At 42.3% G+C, this 24,779-nt stretch overlaps 2 protein-coding genes across 8 annotated transcripts in view; both read left to right on the top strand.

Moving 5' to 3' along the window:
• Positions 1–3,388, top strand: part of LOC117732283 (pleckstrin homology domain-containing family A member 5-like) — a 71,078-nt gene extending 67,690 nt beyond the window's left edge. For 4 of the 6 annotated variants that reach the window (XM_034535137.1, XM_034535143.1, XM_034535136.1 and 1 more), the window contains 4 exons: positions 445–578; positions 1,004–1,146; positions 1,413–1,512; positions 2,270–3,388. In XM_034535137.1, coding sequence (XP_034391028.1) covers positions 445–578; positions 1,004–1,146; positions 1,413–1,504 — 369 coding nt within the window. In that variant the 3' untranslated portion in view covers positions 1,505–1,512; positions 2,270–3,388. The remainder of the gene's footprint in view (positions 1–444; positions 579–1,003; positions 1,147–1,412; positions 1,513–2,269) is intronic. The other 2 variants (XM_034535139.1, XM_034535138.1) reach the window with 1 other exon arrangement.
• A 934-nt stretch (positions 3,389–4,322) lies between these two features.
• Positions 4,323–24,061, top strand: LOC117731958 (zinc finger protein aebp2-like). Of its 2 annotated transcripts, XR_004609567.1 has the most exons (10): positions 4,330–4,961; positions 5,879–6,089; positions 7,138–7,245; positions 7,449–7,635; positions 9,260–9,384; positions 14,402–14,469; positions 21,019–21,132; positions 21,665–21,751; positions 22,266–22,295; positions 23,231–24,061. XR_004609567.1 is itself a non-coding variant. In XM_034534540.1 (9 exons), exons 1-9 carry the CDS (start codon positions 4,423–4,425, stop codon positions 23,235–23,237), a joined length of 1,389 nt encoding a protein of 462 aa, XP_034390431.1. In that variant the 5' UTR covers positions 4,323–4,422; the 3' UTR covers positions 23,238–24,061. The 2 variants fall into 2 exon arrangements, 1 of the variants encoding a protein (XP_034390431.1); XM_034534540.1 differs by lacking the exon at positions 21,665–21,751 and having other exon boundaries at positions 4,323–4,961.
• Positions 24,062–24,779: the final 718 nt, after the last annotated feature.

Raw genomic sequence — 24,779 nt, 5'->3', positions numbered from 1 at the left:
TTCTTTCTTTTTTTTTAATCAATCCAAAAATGCAAAGTTGCATAACATTGTACAGTAGGCAGGAATTATTCCAAAGGCATGTGCAGTAGACTATGAATATTTCCATAGGCTGCCTATAAGCCATACACTTGATTTTAAGTTGCTTCTCGCTGTTTTTGTAAGAGTTCACGCCCCTTTCTCTGGATCACATCGACAGAATTCACAACTGGGCTCTGCATGCTCGGTGGGGATGATTGATTTAGTTCGTACACACCCAAATGAGAATGTGGAACAGGCTCCCTGTACGGACGATGACGATCATCTGTTATTTGTTGATAAATGTTCTGTTTATATCATTTTCTGATTCAAGATCTTTTTAGATTGTGGTGTTTTTCTTTAATTTGTTAAAGCATGTCATATCCCATTCATTTGAATGAAGTGTTTGTTTGTGTTTTATTTCTTTAGCTGTCTGTGCCGGACAAAGTGCTGATTCCTGAGCGTTATGTGGAGTCAGAGCCCGAGGAGGCCCTGAGCCCTCAGCAGGAGGCTGATAAGCAGAGGAAAGTGGATCGCATCAAAGCCCTCATAGCCAAAAACAGGTACGAGAGCCATCATGGTCCGCCTGTACCTTCATGGTCTGGACAAGGTTGCTCAGACCATTGATGTTATTTGGATCGTTGGACAGAGAGGCTATCTTTGTAGGTGAGCGCTGATATTTCCCCAGCAGGGTTCATGCAGGAAATTCTTTCTCGAAGTGAGGGGTAAGTTTGGCATCATAGCAGGACATCACGATAGAGGTCTGCTCTTACATGCACATCAGTGCCTCATATGTTCATAGAAGCCCATGCTCTTATCCCCTAGCTACTGTGACATTTGATTCTAAATGTCAGTCCTCTTGAATTGATTTAAAAGAGATAGCCTCTCTGTCCCGAGGTAATTGTGTTTATTCAGAAACCATGTTTACAGTTACAGCTGTATACTGCGTATCACATGGGCCATATCGTATGTGTATTTGTTCTCCCAGCATGCAGAATGTGCTGCCTAGTATGGCCCTGAGCCCCGAGGAGGAGACCGAAGTAGAGGTTACCGTACAGGAGAAAGAGAAGATGATTAATATCTCCTATGAGCTGGCAGCGGAGGCCTCCAAGCGCAGCAAGCTGGTAGCAGGTACATCTCCAGAGAGAAGAATAATGCATGTGATAAAACAAACGCTTGTGTGAGGCTGTTCTTAAAAATGGCTACTCTTTAATTGTGGTTCATCAAACTGCAGCTGCTTCCATTGTCTTTGTGTTTAGTCATTTTAACTGTTGTCTCAGTAGGTTCTTCACTCATTATGTTCTGTGTCGTTTGGCCGTTTTTCTCCCGATGTGATTTGTTTTTTGTTATTTTGTGTTTCCTGCGTGTGTTGGACTTCTTGCTCTGTTTCATTGCAGTGAAGAGCCTGTCGTCCTCTTCCTCACCCCTCCCACAGCCTCCTAACACACCCCCCCAACTCACTGATGGGTCTCACTTCATGTGTGTGTAGTAGCACCAGTAAGGGCCTTCGTCAACATGTTTTGTCCATACTCACGATGCTAAAGTGTTCTCAATGTTTTAGTCGTTGCCTCTGGGTAGAACGAGCATGTCATAATGAAAGGATTGATGGAGAGTTATGTCAAAGTATGAGGGGAGCCCGTTGTGATGTGTTTGTGTGCTATCTGTGTTTCTGTAGATCCACACTCTTCTCATTTTGTGGTATTGGCTTGTAGTCTGTAGTCACATGACAAAACTCAACGTTGCTGTAGGACCATTATGTTTTCATCTTTGACCCTATCCTTGTAATCATAAGACTCAAATTACTTTTTTGGCAATGCAAAGCTCAGCCATATAATCTACCTTTACAAACTTTACAATGTTAAATCTGTGTTGACATGGTCAGAAATTGAGATTCAATCAATTGTGTATTACTGAGTTAAAATCGTTAAAGTTGGTGTTGTACTGATATTGTCCTTCGCATTTACATACGTGAGGTGGCAGGATATTGAGGAAAACCTTCAACACCACCACTAAATATGACAATTTAATTAACACCTTTTTTATGAATGGGGTCAACACAACCTGAATGTTATAGGCATGATAAAAGTTGACTTTATGGCAGTTGTTTTGGCTCACATGAGACTGCACAGGTGGCCGCTGAATGGTTAGGGGAACTATGTCAAGTATCCCTTGTCTGGTATTATTTTTGGAGCATAATTTAACCTTTGCCCCCATTAAAAAGTCTTACATTCTCTCTCTCTCTCTCTCGCTACAGCACAGGCTCTGGCCTCAGTGAAAAGCTACACATGAAGGAAACAGCAGAGGAGGTGTGAAGATGCCCCTGAAGACTTCCCCAAGGACATCAGCACAAGGCCGCAGCCTACAGAGAGTGAGACTGCCTACTCCGTACTCTGGATCATTAACCTCTGACTTCTGTATGCTCACTGTGACGTCTTACGCTCTTATGCCACCAACAACACTTTCCCTGTGATATTTCTCTGTTAATTCCCCTCGCCACAGTATAGAGCTTGATACTGTTATTGTTGCAGTTCCATTTGTAGTTTTTACAAGGTTTTTAAGGTTATTTTCATTATTTATATGGTTTTATTAGGTTCTTGTTTTAATGTGGGCCCACATTGGTCTATATATGTATATACATGAGGCTAATAGACTGAGCTCTGTTGTTGGCTTAAGGGTCTTGGGACAAAATGTTTTGGCTGAATTTTCCATTCATGTTTCACTATATGTTCTAAAAGGTTTCAAAAACATATTTTCACATAATTTTACATTTACCAGATAACTATAATCTTTTATAAGTCGCTAACCATTCATATTTATCCATTTATTGTAAAGAACATTTGTCAAATGCGAAAGATGAGTTTATAAAAAATGTAGATCTCTCCATTATAAATGAAAGGAGGAGCCACTTTATTGCTGCAGACCAAGATTATTTTTAATTTCTCCTGTTTCTGGGTTGTAATTATTTAAAAATGGGATCTTCTGTTGTCCCCGTCGCGTTGTTGCCGACACATATGTGAATGTTTAAGTCACTCTATTCTGTCTTTTTTTGTATTGCTGAGAGATATATTTAAACAGAGAAGGAAAACAAATCTGAGTTTGGTTCTATTTTATGATATGTTAGTTTGAAGACTTGGAACTAAAGAAAAAAAAAAAGTTAGCACATGTAAAAAGCAATAACAAATTAAATGTTTGTGGATCCAGGATTTTGTGTGTACAAAGTGTAATTATCAGAGCTTTACTGTGTATATAATGTACATGGTACAGCAGGATGGGGGATGTATCCAACATAAGGTTACATACTAAATTTGATTTGCAAATGTTCATATCCCATCTGTTTTATATCATGTTAAATAAATGTTGCTGTTCTTAAGGAGAGGTTGTGTTTTGTTATTTGCCTCCCATGTGAGCCAGCTGAGAATAGAGCCATGTAGACCTACTCGCTACACTGGAGCGCTGGACTTGTACAGCAAAATATTATGCTAACATAACACAGGACTGAATGCATTTTACACAATATTGAAAAGGTATTCTATATTTCAGATCTTACATTTTTAATGCATGAATAGTGGACTTATAATTTGAAAGATCAGTATCCTCAAATATAATCAATAGTACACACATATACATACATACATTGGCCACTCAGATCTGAGGTCTTCAGTGAGTGACAGCTGGTTTAAATGTAGAACTCTGGCTCCCTCTGGTGGTTTTGCAGCTGCACAATTATTATTTAACTAACTTTGTACACAGCTTGTATCGTAGTGGAGACCTCATTGTTCAACTTCATAGAGCCCAAATAAGACCCACGACATATCATTTGTCCCTGAAATGTTTTTTATATGCTGTACAACAAAACACAGAGAGGAGAGGGGGGGGGGGGTTGTCCATATTTCCTAATAGCCTTGAGATTAAATGGTTTGGGGCTCCTGGGCAATTCTCTATTCTAGTCCCCCTTTGCTCAGTTGACAATCAATCATTGTAATAACTATCTATTAAAACGCTCAAACGAGCCATCCAGGAGTTATAAATGTAGAAAAGATGTCCATGAATTGATTTTGGTTCATATTCTTCGCAGGTTTTTCCAGAAGTGGTCCTGCTGGATTAGGATGAAAAGCACCTAAATGTGTGTCTCCAGCGACACGTTATTTTTATTAGAGCATTGATTCAAGTTTACTGTCCCTCTACAGATACTAAAAACTAAACTTCCATATTTAAAAGAAGCTGTGTGTTTTGGGAAACACATGGAAAGTTTAAATACCAACGTCAGAGTTTCTCCTCCTCGTGCCGCCTCCGACCAATCAGAGTGCAGAATGAGGGATCTGACCCAGCCCTTCTTCTGCAGTGAGGCGTTTTTCGGTGCTCGGGGCGAATCTCAATACCGTAAGTGACTCACGACGCGCCGCTGAAATGGCTGCCGCGGCTACAGAAGAAGCGACCGCACTGGGTGTTGAGAACGACGCACCGTCCGCGGAGACACCAAACGAGAGCAACCGTGAGGAGAGAGACGAGGGCCCCTGCGAACCGGAAACGGGGGAACCGGGCAGGAGCGCAGCACCGAAAATAGAAGCGGTGGACGCGGAGGCCGGCGAAGAGAAGCCCGCTGTCGCGGCAGACAAGGCCGCGAGCGAGGCGGTGACAGACGACAGCGCTGTGGCGGTGAACCGGGAGGCGACGGACGCTCCGGGAGAACCGGAGCAGAAGACGGAGCTGCTGGAAAGGCCGGGAGGCGGAAACGAAGAACACGCCCCCGATAATGCATCGAAAGAAGCGAAGGAGGAACCGGGAGAGGGCGGCCGGTGTTCGGGGATAAACTGCGAAAAGAGCAAAACAGTTAGTGAAGATGGGGAGAAGCCCGGCGGCGGGGCGCTGGGCGACAAGAGGCGGCCGAGCGTGGAGATCTCCTCCTCGGACGGTGAACCGCTGAGCCGCATGGACTCGGAGGACAGGTCGGTTGATGGCGTGACAGGTTTACAGTTGCTCCGGGGGTCGGGTGGGAACAGACTGATGCCACAATTGTAATGTCAGTTATTTCGTCCCATCTTGGCTAATTAACGTTGAGCCAATCATAGCTTGAGCTGTTAAATACGCGCTTCAGTAGGTCGGGAGCCAAAACACGCCTAAACACCTCCATTCATGTCCATGTGTACCTGTCATATTAGCGAATAACAAGACTGGTTTTGAAAACATTATAGAATACTCTGCATGACTAATTGTATCTATTAAAAATGAAAATGATTCTCCTTCTCCCTGTTTGGACGATCCACAGTCTCTGTATTTGCAATTATACAAAAGTACTTGCACCATATTTAAGTATATTTTTCAAAACTTTCTTTGCTGGATGCAAGTTGTTTCACTGAAAAGTACATTTTCAGATGTTCCCATCACACTTTAAGTAAAGTTGCACGTTGCACCATGATTGTTACAGAGAAGGTCAATCATCCATTTCTTGAAAGGTACTTCTACTGGTCCAATGAATGAAACTGTAGCCAAAATATTGGACTAGAAATGGTAACAAGTAATGGTGACTGATTGAGTGATACAGCCTTTTTGTGAAGTTGACAGTGCAGTAAGTTAATAATATAGTCCTAGGAGCATTGAATACAACGATATAATTGATTTGACATTAGTGATTAAAGTGGCATGCATGGAAAATCAGTTGCAGCCTGAAGGCTTTCAGGCATAGTAACTATATAATGTGGCTTGACATGTCTGCACCTGTTCTACACGGCTGTGCAAAGCCTGAGCTAAGCTATGAAGACATTCTACATGGCCTTAGCACCCATGTTTTATGACAACGGGACTGTGTTCCTCCTCCTTCATCTCTCTCTCACACTCTCTACCAACCCACCCTCTTCTCCCTCAGCATCAGCAGCACCCTGATGGAGATGGAGAGCACCGTGTCGAGTGGGCGCTCCACCCCTGCTATGATGAACGGGCAGAGCAGCGTCGGCTCCTCTGGGGCTAAGACGGTGGCTTACCCCTGCTGCTGGGACCTCTGTCCGCAGTGCTTCAACTCCAGTCCGGATCTGGCAGAGCACATCCGAGGCATTCATGTGGATGGACAGAGAGGAGGGGTCAGCAGACTATGAACTTTAGCACAAACTTCATGTTGGTCTCCTTTTTTCTGTCTGAGGCGTAGCCAAAGAAAAAGAACATCCTGTTTTAGCTTAAAATGGACAGTCCAGGCAGTCTAGTCAAGACAGAGTTTAACGATTCACTGCCAAAAACAGGATTTGTTCAAGAGGCGGTAGGCATGGAAACTACTTTCTACTGAAGATATACTCTCTATGAGAACTTTTCTCTCTCTCTCTCTCTATATATATATATATATATATATATATATATATATATATATATATATATATATATATATATATATTACAGATATTTTAAAACCCAGAAAACATTAAAAAAATACCGATATCGATACAATAAGTGAACTGACAGCTTTATTGTTTGCTTGATCATTGGCAGTATCATTAAATCAGTATGCACTCAGAATACAGTATTTTCTTTAAGTTTCCGCCTGCACAATCGGGATTAAGTTTTACAAAAAACCAATCAGCTGTGATGGTCGGTATCACAATCTGGTTTATTACCAAGTAGGATTTCACAGACTATGAATCTGCTTCAACATTGTATGGGAACAAAACAAAAGCAAGCATTCATTTATCTCTGTTGTGATCTTTATTTTATGTTTGAATTGTGCAAATAAAAAAAATAAAATGTAAAAAAATCATAAATATAAAAAAGATTTACTTAAATATATCAGTTTTTAAATGAAAAGGGCTCTACGGTGTTTAAAACGAAGGTGACTAAATTTGCTAAATATGGACAAAAGAATGTACGATTTTCCCCAGTATGAATAACGTGCAATAATGTAACCTGTTGTTTTAGGTTTGCAGGCACATGTTGACATTTTCTATTTCTTAACGAAGACAAAAAAGACACCAGAAAACCCTGGGACCTTTTCTGCATTCAAGAAAGTCCAGGACAGATCTAATTAGAGAACTCTCTCTCTGTCTGCCTGACCAATAAGCTCACAGCTCTCTTGACGACTTTCTTTCTCTTATGTTTTTCTACTTTTCTCCTCTCTTCACGGCTCTCCCTCACTGCCCTCAGGTGTTTGTGTGTCTGTGGAAGGGTTGTAAAGTGTATAACACACCGTCCACCAGTCAAAGTTGGCTCCAGAGACACATGCTGACCCACAGCGGAGACAAGCCCTTCAAGGTAAGAGACACGGCACATTTGCAGCCGCTTCTCCATCTAAACTGAGTCATCAATTGAGTTGTTTCACTTGTAATGGAGACGGGTTGCAGAGGACAGTTTCCTTCATGTGTATGTTGGTGATAGTAGTTTGTTCATAAAGTTGTCGTCTCGTCCTGTTTAGTAGCAAATATTCCAAATATCCGTGTCGTTGTGCTCCGCTGCAGTGTGTAGTTGGTGGCTGCAACGCCAGCTTTGCCTCCCAAGGAGGGTTGGCTCGCCATGTCCCGAGCCACTTCAGCCAGCAGAGCTCCTCCAAAATGTCCAGCCAGGCCAAACTCAAGGAAGACTCACCCTCCAAGGCGGGACTCAACAAGAGGAAGAAACTCAAGAACAAACGCAGGTGCTCCCTACGTACGTACCTAACAGGCACTCAAACTAACCTCGTTTTTAAAATGTTTCACTCTTCTGGTAATTGGTAAGGATCCCAAGCTGAACACATATATTACGGTACTGCCATGTTCGTTGTGCTGAAGCTGATGTTTTCGGCTTCTCTAACCTCCCTTCTTTTGGAGAGGCTAGAACTGGACAGCACGCACACAAACTGGTCCAGACTCTTGTGCCAGCGAGACAGATTCTCCCCGTAAGCAATGTTCTGCATGTCAGAGAACAAGTTTTTAGTGTATTCACATAGTTTCTGTCAGTCGATGCTTTTGATACTGATGCTGAACTTCTTGGTTTTTTCCTCAGATGGCCTGTGTCTGCATTATTTAAACTCTGTCCTTCTTCTTGTCTTGGGATCCAAGAAATTATAGTTTTTACTGTCTGAATTTGTGTGAATCTTTTTTTTAACATTACGATCACATAGTATGTTTCAGTTCCCTGCATATCTCCCTTTACTTTACATTTGAGTTAAAGATGTATATGGTCATGAAGAGACCACAATAGTGGTTTTACATATTTCAGTCCATACTTGAAGTTATTGTCAACTGTTTTACCAAGCATCCCGTTTTAGATTGATTTCCTCCTAGATAACCATTACATTGATTTAACAAAAACAACTATCCTCGACTCAAAACTTGATTAACCATCTAAGTTCTAAGTAAGTATTTAAAACTTCTTTGTGTTGCATTCAAAGACACTCTCGTCTTCTAACAGTTGATGGTTGAATGCCAAACAGCATTTAATTCACAAGACAAATCATCAGCATTGTTTATGTTAGAAGGATCCTTTTTGCTGTTAACAAAAGATGACGTTTGACAAATGACTGTCTTTGAATTAGAGCCGTGCACGGGCCAGAGTCTCCAGCCCTAGCCCAGCCCAAAAAAACTCAGGTGTGCAGCTTCTACCTTGAATTCAGCAACAGGTCAGCGGACAGGTTGCCACTTCATTACAATCAGATGATAATGTAACATAATCATAATCAACTGCCTGGAAATCAGTGGCTGTCTTGAGGTTGATATTCTTGCATCAACCTCTTCCTGTTGATTGTTGTTGTGTTTTGTTTAGTTGTGAGTGGTAACAGTTGCAAGCAATATTCTTGAAGAGATCCATTGAGTCTTTAGCAACATGCTGGACAATAGGGATGAAGCTGATGCTTGGAATAGTATGTATCCATCTAAATGTTGTCTGTTCTCTGGGCTTTAGTCTCTGGACATGGCTAAACGAGTGCTTTGCATAGACCTCGGCCCAAAACCCTGAATACATGTACTTTCTTATTAGTTAACATTTCACACGGACTGAGTACCCGTGACACTTAATATGTGCGGTGAAGCACTTATTCAGAGCACTCAACCATAAGAATCTCATTACCATAGTTTCCAATGGTGTTGCACCTATTTCTTAACCTCTTAATCTCTTTACCTTTTGGTCTTTGTCGCTGCAAAGCAACATTTAAAAGTCAGAAAGGAATTACATTTTTCAGTCATGAGTTCATTCTGATGTCGTTCTGGTTATATAACAATTCCTCGGTTTTTCAAGTCCTTCCATATCGGATCACGTTGTCTGACTCTCATATGGATCTGTTTCCGTCCTCCAGCGAGGCCCCACGACTTCTTCGACGCCCAAACCATGGATGCTATTCGGCACAGGGCCATCTGTCTTAACCTCGCCACCCACATCGAAAGTGTGGGCAACGGCCACAGTGTGGTCTTCAACAGCACGGTGAGTCCGTGTGCAGCAACACTACTTGTTGACGGCTTGTATTCATGGCCTCTGCCTACCTGTTTCCATTTGAATGGGTTCAGATACAGCCAGTAGCTGAGCGAATTTAAAGACAAGGGTCGAAGGATGCATTCACTTTTCTTTTCTTTTTATGTGGTATGAAATACCAGATGCATTTCTCTGAATCGGTGCAAAACACTAACTATGCTCTTTCCCACTTGATCAGCAAAAGGTCAACTTTAATGCAGAAACAGAATTTAACCAAAGATATAAAAATATTAAAACTGCTTATTTTACACATGGGCACATCACCAGAAATTGTGATAATAATGTTAGAATGATATATATATTTTGAAAGGTCAACGAGTGATATGGATCATATGGTAGCAGTGGGATCAGTAATCAGTATTCCTGTGCTCCATAAACACTGACATAACGTATTCAGAAGACAAAACGTCAATCAATGTATCTCTATTGAGACATTGTTGAAAAAAAAAAAATATATATATATATATATATATATATATATATGAAGCTTATTGTTGGTCCTTACCATGTTTATGCCTACATTTTAATACTTTTTTAAACGTTTCACATTTGTATACCTCTTTTGTCTTTTTCTTATGTTTCATTATTAGACAACAGGGGGCATCAAATAATCACTATTTGAAAATGTGCCTCCGATCACTGCAGATCTTTTCTGAGTGCACTTGAAGTGAACCTTGTGCATCGCCCTCCGGCTCGATGTTGTTTTTCTGTGAATCACGCTTCACGGGAAAGACAATTGGATTGATTTTTGCGTAGTCCATTCTGAGCCCAGCGCGTGATACATTATTACTGAGCTCTAAAATGCCTTTGCACCCTTCTGTTGAGGGCACAAACATGAGCACTCGCAGTAAAAACAATTTTTCCCCGGTGCAAGATTCTCCTTCTCTCACTGACAACGGCTTCAAAGAGCGTAGGAATTATTGAGGGAGGTTAAAACCATGATGACATCTTGGTGTGAATGGCCGATTGATTTTGTGAATGACAAACAGTGCAGTTCCACTAGGGAGCGCTCTCTCCCCTGTTCAAGACGGTGGAAAGATGAGAGCATCATCATCTACTGTTTCTCAGGAGTCTCTCATATTCATACAGAAACGGACTCTTTAGTCGTTAACAATGAATCGGTTTCCACTGGGAGCCTCACAGCAGACATTTGGCCTTTATTGTCTGTTTCTCGCACTGTGTGAAGTAAATTAGTTTTTTGTGTTTGTTTTTTCCCCCAGCGAGTTAAATAAATTATATCACAATATGGTAAATCATGTAAAAAAGCTAAGAACGGGCATCCACTGTTACATGAGACCCATTTCTTAATTTGTGTAAAAGAAAACTTCAATAACTTAATTAGTTGGATTTTAAGTACAGCTTGCTTGTGGAAGCGTACATTACATATACAAGCAGAAAAACAAAACCCCATCCAAGAAAAATATCATATTTTCATAATGATTTAAGTTTCCTGATGCAAAGACTGTAAACTATAGTTTATTGTGTGTGTGTGTGTGTGTGTGTGTGTGTGTGTGTGTGTGTGTGTGTGTGTGTGTGTGTGTGTGTGTGTGTGTGTGTGTGTGTGTGTGTGTGTGTGTGTGTGTGTGTGTGTGTGTGTGTGTGTGTGTGTGTGTGTGTGTGTGTGTGTGTGTGTGTGTGTGTGTGTGTGTGTGTGTGTGTGTGTGTGTGTGTGTGTGTGCCCGCCCGCCCGCCCACAAGGTTACATAATGATGTATATAGATCTAAATGTCTCTAATGCATGTATGTACATGTACAGCATGCAAATAGATGGCCATGAAGCTACTTCATGCAGCAAAAGGATTTCCACCCCAAATAATTCAAGCATTTCAGAAAATGTGCAGTTTTAGACAAACTTGCTGTCCATGCTTCTGTTCTTGTGAAAGTGTAATTAGAGTGTTGATACTGCTCTTGTCCTCACTACAGTATTTGCTCTCAGATCGGCCCCTTTCAACTCTTTTCTGCTTTGCTCTGCTCCCTGCAAACCTCAACTGCTCACCCGCAGCCAAGAATTTTAAAAGAAAAGCTCAGAAAAAAAAAAAAGCCAGTGAAGATAAAGCTTGGGAAGAGGTTAAGAGAGGTAACCACATAGTTGGACACAGACTGAGAGGAGAGGAAGAGCCAGCCAGGGGAGGGAGAGAAACAGAGAAAGGACAAGTAAAAAGGGGTTAAGTGAAGTTCAGGGTCATGGAATCGGAAGGAGATCTGTCCAGTTCCTTTGGCATTCATTCTCCTTTTCTCTAATCCCTGGAGGCTTGTGGTGGAGAAGGACTGCGGCGCTGCGTCAGACCCCAGGCCCCAGCGGACCCTCCCAGGCATGGGGAGACGGAGTGGAGCTGTGGGGGTTCTGTGGAGTTTGGCCAGTGGGCCTGCTGACATGCCAGAGCAGCTCAGCCATGTTTATGATGCGATATTTTTGTTATTGGGCCAATCTGCGTCATCCACAGCTTGACCCCCTGAAACTAGACAGGCACCCGGTTTTAGCAGGCCTGCCCTCCCCCCGGCTTTCGTCGTGCACTTTTCACCGCCTTGCTTCGGAGCCTCACTAATGTTCACTCCCCATATCCTCCTGCTCTTTCTTACCTCCCTCTCTTGGGTCTATATAGGATTAAGATCTGTCCCTTCAAGCACCAACTGCCATCATCAAACCACTCGGCTCGCAAATCACTTCATGCCGGTTAAACACAAGCCCACTTCTTCATCTTCAGGCTTTACATACATGACCATGGCCGGTTCAAGTGTAGCCTGGGATTGTGATCATTAACCTGGTGCTGTGAGTAGCCCGGGGGCACATAATAGCTATGCTGCTTTGATTAAAAGGGCAGTGAAGCAGCTGCTGGTGCACGGAGTCTTAACCTCGAGACATTTACTGGAGGGCCCATTGCAGCCAGCGCAGGATTCGGGCTCGTGCTGCAGCCTGTTGTTGACTCTGAGAGGTTGTCTCTTCACCCAGGTGTGGATCCAGTAGCAGCCAAGCCCTGGTGGGAAGCTGGTAGATAAAGGCAGAGGCAAATAAACAAGAGCAAATGGCGATGCTAATTTATGACGTGAAAAAAAGGGGTGGGGAAGGGTTTTCTTTCTTTCTTTTTTTTAAAGATTGATTTGGAAACGTCAAAGAGGGGTCTCTAATAGGATGCAGAAATTACAATTATTTTTTTTTTGTTGCCTAAAAAGTCAGACCGTGGTACCCATATTTCTTTTAGATTTCACATCGACAGTAATTCTATTCAAGTGTGAGAAGCTCCAGTCATTTGACTGTTTCCTCACTGATATTGTAACTCTGCCTTCTTGTTCTCTTTTCCAGTTTTACGCTCGAACACTGTATTGCAGACAAGAGGCAACAGCAGGGTTGATTTGCCAACTTGGCTGCTGTTTGCGCAGCTTCTCACAGACGAGATGTAAGGCACCAAGCCAACAACAACAACATTCATATCTCCGAGCAGAGCCTCAATATTTCTTACTAAAGGTTGATCAAAGTGTAGCTAAATGTGTTGGTTGTGTCAGACGGCAGCTTATCAAAAGTAAACGCCTCTCCTTGCCGCTCTTTTACTCACGGCAATACGGGAGGAGGATATTTTCTAACATAACAGTTTAGAAAGTACGGAAGAGCCAAATAACACACTGTTTTGCTTTGTGCTCGACGGCAGACGAAAACAAGGACCAATTTGTCAGATCGGGGAGATAAATGAAGAATAAGGTTACAAAACGTTGGCTCAAAAGAAGGAGGACAGGAAAGGCTGTAAGAAGAGGAAGAAAGTGATTCTGTGTCGCCTCTCAGTGGAGCCTCGTCCCTCCCGTCCTCCAACCAGTTTCCATCAATGCCGCAGCCTTTCCCCAGAGTCACAGAAATTATTTCAGATATTTATGTGCGTAAGCGAAGTTCTTCACGTGTGAGCTCATTCCCTGTCCTAAAAATAGACATTCCTAACAGAAAAAGAGCCAATTGACGCAAAAGGTTGTATCTCTAGCTATTTCTGACACTCCTGGTTATTTTTCCAGCTTTACTTTCCCCTACTTGCAATAATTTCTGTGAATTCCAGTCCAGTTTTACTATAAACCAACACAGCATGATAGATGACATGTTATGCATGAAAGAGGCCAACTATTTAGGGAACCGGGTATTGTCTCAACTGTATTTTCACAAGAAGAAAGACCTTGATATTTGTGGTTGTTTAAGCAGATTAAGACCTGGTTATACCAAAAATAAAATGAACGTGACTTATAATGTTAATGCAGCAAATGTTGACAGTGGGTGTCAGTCATCAGATGCACTCCTGTCTAAAGCATCGAAGTGTTTACGGTGAAAAGCGCTCCTTGCGTCGCCCTCGTCTATCTTCTTTGCTCTCGGCCGCGGTTCTCAGCGAAGTCTCGATGCTTTCGGATTTTGATTTCTTGGTCTTACACTATGTTGCGGGGGAATGTGAGATGGATCTTGTTGAAAATAGAAATCTCACTGAGCTCCTGCATGCATTATTAAGAGTGCTCACATTGCTTATTAGTGTAATGATCAGCCACTGCATCACTCGGTGAGATGTTTGAAGCATGTAGCCTCGTTATACGTCAGAGAGATGGGGCCAGGATGGGGGCATGCCTTTTGAAGCCGGTTCTTCACAGACGAGAGAAAGAGAGAGAGAGAGAGAGAGAGAGAGAGAGAGAGAGAGAGAGAGAGAGAGAGAGAATGCTGCAATCGGAGACAAACCCAACACATTTATGCTAATCAGACGCTTGTAAACTGTGTTGGAATTAACCATAAAATGTAGGTTAAATGATATGGCAATGTCTATTTTTGGTGGATATTTTCATTGTTATAGCCGGTTAGAGGTTACTCAGCTATGCCTGTGCCGGATGCCGACAGCACGGCACAGGCAAACTGACAGCATGAGGACAGGAGTAGTCATTTTCCTTGGCTCGTAGCACTGACTGTGTCATTTTATTGCTCAGCTTGTGTTTTTGCTTGATTGTCTCTGTGCAGGTGGTAGCCAAAAGGAAAGAGGGTTCTGGCAAGGTGAAGATCCTCCTACATTGGACACCTGAGGACATGTGAGTAAAACGTCCCGTGCACTATCCTGGACATCTGCAGAAACATTCACCACAGATAGAATTTCAAGAATTGAAAAATGTAGAACAAATGGAGGCATATATATATATATATATATATATATATATATATATATATATATATATATATATATAGCAAATAATCATCATGATAAAACGCAAGAATGAAAGTGCTGGGAACCGTTTACTGTCAAAGTATTATTTGACAGTAAACTATTTCTGATTTACTCAAATACTGTAGCAGATGGTGAGGGATGGACTGATCACACCGAGCACGAGTTCCTTCATTTTGACTGATATGAGTACTGAGGAGCATCTGATGAAAATAAAAACATCGGTTGACATTTATCGTTGGAACTGTCATGGTGTTATTAACACTCTGACTGTAACAAATTAAATATACAACATGACATTTTAACATTCATCATTGTGTTTTCCTGATGCACACAGAGCATAACTCTTTGCAGTACGGCTGTTAATAATTCATCCTTTAAACCTGCTATCAGTTAAAGACCTAAAAGATGTTAAAAGAATATATTTTTTTGAATGCGCAAAACTCAGAGGAGTGGCATGTCACTCAAAGTTGGGGGATAATTTGTGGATTCAACCTGTGTGTTATCGTTGCAGCTGGGCCTTGATTAGGCTCAACTGACAAGAGGTAGAAACTTGTGCTCGTTGTGCACTGCGTCTCTGTTGCTCTTGTGGTGAACCATAGCATTGCAGTTACTTCTGAGATGTCCCAACTACCTGCCAAGGTTATTCATTGTAGCTTTATTCCTATTGGGGAACTGGTTATGGTAGATTTGAAATACTGTTCTGTATATGGAGGGCTTGTTTGCATGACAGATATGTGTCCATAAACACTTTGAGATTTGTAGATGACCTTTAAAAATATCACTGACAGCAGCACATTTACAAACCCCATGCACATTGCTTACCATGTAAAGTCTTCACACAAACATTTCCTTTTCGAGCAGCAGGGGTCGCATGCATGTACACGTGAACATCAACAACGTATATGTATCTCTCTCTGATAGTTTTACGAATCCCGTTGTGCACTCAACATGGTGGCCTTCCTCTGCGCCAGGGCTTGCAATAAATCCTCGCAAGCTCCGTCTGTTGGCTGATCCAGTATTTGTTTTAGAGCGCTCTGTGTCAGGATTTCAGGTCCCCTTCTAGTCCACATCACACTGGCACCTCATCTTGTGGCCCCGGGGCTCTCCTCAAAGGGGGCTGAGGGCATCAGCCACGATTATCCACCAGCATCCTCACTGATGTAGAGGTCCGTCTCTGTCCCTCTCTGGTTGGTGATGTTGGTTCTGTACCATCTGCTTGGTCTCACCCATACAGGCCTTCAATTGATCCATTAAAGTGTCTTCTTAAATGTTGGATCAGCACCCAAAATGTCTTGATTTCTTTTTTATTCCCAATACTTTTTTAGATGAATTCCCCATTTAAGGGAAGGTGAACCTTGGCACCACTTAAGCCTTTGAAAGAAGGAAGAAGGGCGAGCAGGTTTGAAATGTGCTTATAAAATGGTTGTGTCTCAGAGAGAGAGAGCTTCAAAGAACGCTGTAACATTCAGCTCCCACCACACTCTCATTAAAGAGTTTGACTGCACGGCCTCTGAGTATGATCAGTGAGAGGAAGAATGAAAGGGAAGAGAAAAGAAGGTGAAGGAGTTGGGAGATGAGATGAAGTTAGCGGAAAGGGAAAAGAGGCGAATAAAGGGAGAGGAGGAGGAGGAGGAGGAGGAAGGGTAAAAGAGAACAAGGTCAGGGGAGACAGAGAAGAGGATGGACAACAAAGGGAAAAATGGATTTGGCGAAGATGGCACCGGGCAGAGAAAACCCAGATGATGCATCGTGAAGTAGATCGCAGCTGACAGCTTCCGATGTACATACTGTAGCTAAGACCTTGTTCTATCAGTCTTTTCCCATCCTTCCTTTTTACCCTCTCTGATCCACCTCTGCTATCTCCTCTTCGCCCTCCGAGTGGGAGTTTAATCTTGGTCATTGAAAAATAATGAGAGAAAGGGGAAAGATGAACTTTAGTGATCATGAAAGACTCCTTAGGTTAATCCCAAACAGAGAGGTAGAGATTAGACGTAGATGGAGATTGATACTCGGCGTCAAAAGACAGATGGAGGCAGAATGGAGGAAGACAAAAAATGGACAACGGAGTAAGAGTTGGCAGAAAATGATTGTCGGAGAGAGAAAGGAAAGGCAGAAAGAAAACCGAGTGAATGATGGGGGGGTAAACGGAAAGATGGAAAACGAGAGTGAGATGCATTTTATTTTTTTATTTTTCTCGTCCATGCAGGAGAAATCTGCGATGCGACTCAATCTTGTGCTTGCTCTGAAGCAAGAGAGTGCTCTGATCATTAATAAGGATAATGCATCCACAGAGGGATGGAGAAGGAACACACAATGATAGCTTTAATCTGTGAGGGTGGCTTTATTATCGCCACACAGATAAAAGTTGACCAGGAGATTAAAGTATGTACATTATGTATACATGGATTAGCTCCATGAATTGGTTAAAAACTCAGTGTTTAATGTTTCCAGCTTTAAATCAAGAATCTTGTCAAAGGGATCAATTTATGGCTCCATTCATGATATGGCCCTAAAAGGCAAATGCTAAAGCTACATCTCTCAGGCAAAATGTCAGCATCCTCATCAGTTGATGATTGACATGGAGAGAGCGTTGTGCTTGTGTTGCAGTGTCCAGGTAGTTAAGGTCTTTTGGGTGACTTTGGTCAGGTTGCATGTTAATTTCCCCAAATTCTCTAAATAGCTGGATAGAGCTACTAATTTAAGGCTAAAGATCTGACAGTGCCCTGCTAGTTAGCTGGACATGCAGATGATTGCAGAGACATTAGAGGAGATAAACTTACTATTAATCGCCTTGCATAAATGACAGCTATTGCTTTTAGTCCAGCCTCACTCGCACCGCTTCAGCATGTGCAGGAATCAAAAGCTTTGCAGGCATGCAATCACTGTTCAGGGAGGGATCTTGCGTGCTGTAAACTGTTTTGAAACACGGATGGTTGGTAGTGAGTCCGTTTGGCCAAGTTAATATTTAGTCTTTGGCTCAGTGTAATGTCCTCGTATCTAACGGGCTATTCGGTGGTCATTTAGTCAGCCATCAAGTGTCGTGACCCTAAGGTCAAGTGCTGTACTCTCGCTGTTTATGTATGTGTGTGTGTGTGTGTGTGTGTGCATGTATAAATGCATGTGTTTCTCAGTCATTGAGTCAATGATTAGCAATGTGAAAGTGGGAGGTCATGTTTATTAATGTTGGAGCAAACCATTCACATTCTGACCGACACTCATTAACTCCATTTGGATTAATGAGTAACTGATTAACATGAACCATTCTGAACATGAACCACCAGCGGCTCACTCAGGAGGAGGAGGAGGAGGAGGAGGAGGAGGAGGGTGGGCTGAGGGAGAAAGAGAACCATAACTGCTGTCTAATCTTTGATGGATGGGTGAATGGATTCCCCCTTCATGCCGTTGAATGATGGGTTTAACTCTGAAAGCTTTGTGAGCTAGTTTGTGATCTCATTATTTGGTAACTGCCTAAATACAAACAAGGCAATGAAGTTTTTTTTACAGTTTGTACATTTTGTAAAAGCTAATGGGAAATTTAATTTGACATCAATGCACCTCAATCTCTCGTGGCTGTTGTCACATTCCATTATATGACTTTTATCGATCATATAGCATGTATTCATAATAATTATTATAATAATAATAAAAACATCCTTGGAACTTGGTCACATCAAATTGGCAACACTAATTCAGACTCTCTCTAAATACACTAATGGTCCATAATCATAAGTGAAAATGCTTTTGCTTCTTTTGATCAGCGAGGGCCAGCGGTACATGAATGACTGACTGCATTATGAGCGTGAGTGTCATTTTGTTCTGCACCATAAACAGTTGCATTGCTGGCCTCTAGTATAAAGAAACAAGACTGCACTTTGATGCTTTACTGCGGTTTATAAATGTAGTAAAGTTCCCAATTGAGGAACCACTGTTTTACCTTGTCGTAGTAAAACGATCTTCCTTTCGGGGTTAAAGGGTCGCACACTGGCAAACCAGTCAATCAATTTGCATTAATTTGCAAAATAATATCCGTCTCTACCCGGATTCATCTAATACAACTCGGGGCTGGACCCTGAGGAAGATGTGAGGTCGATACCTGATGGTCCACTATGAGTGGGGCTCAATGAGAATTAGCATGGCGAGCCACCTAATACATCTTTCTAACTACTATATCACTATTTTGATTAGTTACACCCATCAATGAGGCATGTGGGAGTGCAATCACGACAGTGAAGCGTCTGCACTGTGATTGTACGCTCTCACTCTTTTCGGCTGACACGTTTTTCCTTTAGGCTGCAATGACCTTCGCAGTCCCTGAACCAGCTCTCTCAGCCTGCTCTCCTCTGATGATGCAGTTTATAAGGACATTGCACTCCCACAGTCCTTCCTGCTAGTCCATATATAGCCATCTCGTGTGTTAGCGATTTACCGTACACTTTGCTGCTTTGTTATGAACTTATTACTCCTTTCAACACTGGGAGCTTCAAGGCCTGGAGCCAGCCATCAATCCAGGCTGGAAGGCTGGGCTTCACTCTGGCAGGCACCCCCAGTAGCTCTCTCCCCGCGGAGGCCTCGCTCACAATATACATTTCTATCTCATAAAGAAGCAAGCCAAATAACAGTCTCCTCTGGAAAATAAAGTAAATCCATTTGTCTTTATTAGGCTTGGTGTGACTGAATGGAGTCTTTGCGTGGAGATGTCTTTGAAAATCCGTTTGTGTGTGCGTTTGGGGGGAGGGATATGAACTCTTGGGTGTTTTTAAATGTGTGTGCGTGAAATGTGTCTCACATACTGACCCCCCCCCCCCGGGGCATCCCTCCTGTGGGCCTCACATCCATCAGAATATAATAACTCATCAGTACCACGGCACACTCGCTCCGAATTGTTTACGGGGACTCCGGAGTCGAGGCAAGTGAGCGTGCTCACACACAAACACACAAGTGTTTACTACATTTTTAACTCTCGGCCCTCGTCTGTCATTGGAGGTTTGGCTTGCACAAGGACACTAACTCAAGACTAACCCAAACTTTAAAAGCTGCTTTGAAGGGAACTGTTTCTTGTCTTGTCCCTGCCTATTCTCAACTTCCTCTTTCTTCCATTCCAAACATTAAAGGGGATAGAGACACTTTTGATGCACAACATCATTTAAAAAAAAAAGAAAAGGAGAACTTAACTAACTAGTTAGTATATATCATCATATATTTTACAAATGACTTAACCAAGTACCTTTTCAATGATTTTACCAAAATTAGAACAATTTCTTTATCCCATTAGTGCTTATCCATACATTCAAAATCACAGGGTTTTTTTACGTCTCAATTTACTAAATTGTTCTACCTTCCAGAAATGTAAACATGCCATAAAGCAATCTCTGTTAAAGTGAGCTTTTGTACAGTAACATGAGCCACTTCTTTTTTCTTTTCCCCCTTCCCTCTGCTTTTTTTTTTTTTGTACTGTCCAATCCATTCCTCACTTTTCTATCACCTTTCCTCTTTTGTTCTCCGTCTCTTACCTGCACCCAGATGAGCTGACTGATGCATGTGAAGTGCAACCTGCACACCATCCCACTGAATGGGCTGACTAGGCATGTGAATGAGTGATTTGGCTGGGTGGCTGCCTGCTTGCCTAACTGCCGCCTGCAGTGATTGTGTGAGTGTGTGTGTGTGTGTGCGTGCGAGTATGTCTGCATCTCTGGGGGCTCCTGTGATGACGCACATTGTGACGGGGGGAATGCTGGGGGTGGAGACGGAGTGCGGGCTGGAGGAAGGAGGGAGGGAGGGAGGGAGGGGAGGCGCAGTCGACTTGCAAAGCTCTTTGTTTCTACTGCACCTCGACTTGCCATGCCAGTGCTCGCTCTCTCCCTTCTTTCAAAGGGAGATCGCACTGCGCAGTGTACAGTCTGGTGCTCCTGAGCAGTACAGTACATCATGTGCACATGTGTGTATGTGCGGCCGTCTCTGAAGACAGAGGTGGAAAAAGTTGTTCTGCGGCGCACAGTGTTTGTACTTCAAGCTACTTTCACGTTGGATCATTTAAAAGGCACAAAAACACTTAAATGCATGCACACAAGCACTGAAATGCAGTCCTTCACATGTCCCACATTTGATTTCTAAGTGAACACATGCCAATTATGAAGATACAGTGTAAAAGTTACTTGATAATTAACAACATGGGAGGAGAGTACGCTTCGTCCTCTCTCTGTGTGTGTGTGTGTGTGTGTGTGTGTGTTGGTCCCAGTGCTTTGGTCAAGGCCATGTTACTTATGGAAACGTACTCAGTGTTCAGAGGAAGGTGTTAACATGTGTGCTGGACTCAATGAGGCTCTTTGTCCATCCCTGCCCCCACTCCTTTTCTCTCCCTCTTTCTTCAACCCTGACCACATGTCTTCTCTCTTTGTGTGTGTCTGTTGTCTTACAGACTACCTGACGTATGGGTGAATGAAACGGAGCGATCTCAGCTGAAGTCCAAAGTGGTGCACTTATCCCAGTTACCGCAGGACGCTGCCATGCTGCTAGACCCAAACATCTATAGGTGAGTGTGTGACGACACACCAGTGGCCTCTTTGTGCACACACACAGACACACACACTGCTGCAGATCCATTGTGTGTCAGCAAAACACATGTTGCCCATGTGTAAATGTTTTCTAAACCTCAGTAGAATTCATTGTGTGAAGCATTTAAGTGCCACAAAAAAGTGCTTCCCCTGCCCTCGACACCTGTGTGTGTGTGTGTGTGTGTGTGTGTGTGTGTTCCACCAGGTGGCACCAACCCCTGATTTCAACAATTTGATTAATAAGGTGTGTGTGTGTGTGTGTGTGTGTGTGTGTGTGTGTGTGTGCATGTATAAATGCATGTGTTTCTCAGTCATTGAGTCAATGATTAGCAGTGTGTGTGTGTGTGTGCAACCTGATCAAGTAGGTCAGCTGCAGTTGCAAAACATCTTTTTTAGAAATTCCAAACACAAAAGCAAAATAGAACTAATAACTGATTTTAAACCCAGGAAAAATGTCTTGCTTTCATGCAAATGCAACTCCGCTGCCTATTTTCTTTCTCTGTCTTTAAGTGCATCACGTTCCACTAAACATTAACTACGATGATATTTGAATCCTGTGCTGACGTGGTCGACTCATCACCGAGATGAAAAAACAAGGTTAGCTTTTATGATGCACCATAAAAGGCTGAAAATGAATCCTGAAAGAGGAACAATGTGCCTAAAATAACAAGAGTGGTCATCTTACCGGAGATATATGGCTCACGGGTCTGCTGATCAGAACACAGGCTGGTTGATTTTAATTAGACCCGAAGGCTCAGTAACTGCAGGGGCTGCTGCTGGACTCTGGTTTCATAGTTGAATATAACCGTCAGCACTCAGCCAGTTTACGTCAAGGTTGTCCTAATGCATGAAATCCCCAAACAAATGAGGTGGTTGGTGCCTGTGGCAGTAAATATAGCAGTGTGTTTGAACCCCTCTACATGTGAATGGGCTGGCAGGAAGAGGCTGACGTAGTGGCAGTCTAGGATTATATTGTTTCAACAATGTTTCCATGTTGATATTCTTGCACTTTGTCACAAGTCCTACTGGCCCGAAATCAGCTCTTAACCCATGATCATATTGTACGATGTTTTTTTCTCAGTGACCTCACAAACCTTTCCTATCTTTTCAGAGCACTTCCTCAAAAGCAGCTGAAGCGCAGGTAAGCTGTAAACAGTTCATCGTGTGTTGGATACAGTTTAAAAATATGATGATTTACACTTCATGGTCTATTTAGATATGGATTCTACACACCCGGTACAATGATGTGTGTTTGGCTGTAACACAGCCCGGTCTTAGCGCACAGCCAACAATTAGCCTTGTGAGAATGAATTACAGTGAGTTACTTGACCTGCTTATTGATGCCGACACGTTTAACAACCAATACAGGATTTAACGTGGATTCTTAACTAGCAGCCACTGGATGCACACAAAGGGAAAGCCGATGCATAAAACAGAGCGGAGTGATGCATTGATGTCACAGCATCAGTTGCTTGTATCAACATCCGTGCACAGCTTTTGTAGTTGACAAACAACGCAGCATAATTCTTGCTTCATAGCTCAACAATCATGCGTCTCTACACTGTTGTACCGTACGCTTTTACATTTTCATATTCTTTGTGCCCTAGTGGAGATCAAACAATGCTGATGCCTCTATGGTATGGTAATAATCGTGCATCCGCAGTATTACTCGACTCCACTGTGGTGAAACATCATCGTAGATGATTACTTATCGCCCACAGTTTCTTGGTTCCTATGTACCGTGAAGCCAGTTAATTGGGAATCGGGCCATTTTGGAGGCACGACCCTTGGCATTCCCTTGTCTGACTGAAAAGACGAGGTCATATATGGATGTTGTTCATTATTCCATTAATTGACCTCAGTAGTTCCATGCAGCATTAGCTCTAAAATACAGTGTCATGTGTCTGCAAATGAAGTGCTGTGTGTGAACATCCAGGATAAAGCCTGTTTCTCATACTATTACTAGTAGTTACTATACATAGTTAGTTACTATACATACTACTCATACCTCTCATGACACGGAGAACAACTCATTCTCTCCCCCTCTGTGTCTTTCTCTCCTGTCTTTGTGCTCAGCCTGTAAAGAGTCATCTGTGGACTTGATACTGAAGGGAAACGCTTGTTCATAGGAGCTTTATCTATATGGGATGCGACGCTCTTCATCTGTCTCAGCTGAACGGGGCCGAGTGAAGTGCCGATAAAAGGAAATGAAACTTGGCAATGCTGCAGATTTTTTTTCTCTCTTCAGTTTTGTATATCTGAACTGTTGTAGCCAAGCGTTTTTTTTTTAAAAGTTTGTGTTCATCAAAAATTCAAATTAATGTTTTTTTTTTAACAAGCCGCAAACTAAAAAATATTCTTAATACCCAATTGTGTAAAAATATGTTTTGTGTAACTATGTCAGAAAATACAGCATATTTTATAACTGTTTTTGTGTAAACTATTTATGCAGATTTTTAACTTATTTTTATACCATAAAAATGCTGATGTAATGTGGATTTTTGTGAAAGTTTTAAACAGAACCGTATTTACTGTGATAATCAATGTTAACTGTCACTTGAAGGCATATTTGGACATTTCTAGTTGTAACTAAGCTGTACATGACAGAAGTCTTATCCTATTTATACCTCCAGAATGCAGTACTTTGTAAATGACGATGAAGACTGAGGTTGTGCCAGGCATAATCTTAATCTTACCCAGTGTGTAGACAGTCAGCATAGAAAGGACTAACATTTCATCACACACTCCAAGTGTAAATCACAACTTCCTCTTCCCCAAGTAACATAAACTGTGTATATCATAGTTGGTGTGTCACATTACTGCTATTTAAGCACTCAAAAGTTATTGTTCAAATAAAGTTGTTTTCTACTGTAGTGGAATACTCTGTAATAAAACGAGGGAAACGACGGATGTCGACAAATGCAAGTCGTTTGTACAAATGATGAGGATGCAAGCTGTTTGAATGGCAGAAAGGAGCAATGCATCCATTGTCGTATGAATGTGAGTTCCTTATGTGTGCGTCGGAGGGATTGGCTGGGTTCTGTGGCGTCCATTAGCAGAGCAGCTTTGGGAGCGCGCTGTGGAGGAGCTAACCACTGGGCCAGCAGGGCAGAACCCCTGCTGCCTTCAGCTGTTAGTGAACATGCCTGCAGAGGAAACTGAGTTCAGGGAGAGGTCCGCTACAATAAGGCTGAACTGCTCCTCAGTATCTCATGCACTTACACGCTATCACATATTACATTCATGTATGTGAGATATAATGAGGCTTTCAGGTGTTCTTTTGTTGGGGAAAGCACTGAAAGTTTGTTGGCACCCTGTTGTTTTTGTGTGCTTTTGTTTTATGTCTTTCTCATATCTGCAATGGTCTGCGGCAGCTTTTAGACTTTTTTTTTTGTGGCAAATTGATAAGAGATGAGTCCAAGATTTGCAGGCAACACATATTGGGGTCATTACAATGAGGCCACCATCAGCCCGACTGACATTACAGGGAATTGTGAACCTTTTCATATTTTTGTCTGGTTTCTTGGCTCAAAACAAATTAAAAACAAACAATTTAACTTGAAAAATATTCTGGTCAATTTGAGCTATTTTCATGTTTCTGATGTTTGCCAATAATTCTCTTTTT

This window comes from Cyclopterus lumpus, chromosome 6, assembly GCF_009769545.1.
Source record: "Cyclopterus lumpus isolate fCycLum1 chromosome 6, fCycLum1.pri, whole genome shotgun sequence".
Taxonomy (NCBI): domain Eukaryota; kingdom Metazoa; phylum Chordata; class Actinopteri; order Perciformes; family Cyclopteridae; genus Cyclopterus; species Cyclopterus lumpus.
Note: the sequence above shows the minus strand (reverse complement) of the source record. Positions and strands in the feature narration are given on the sequence as shown.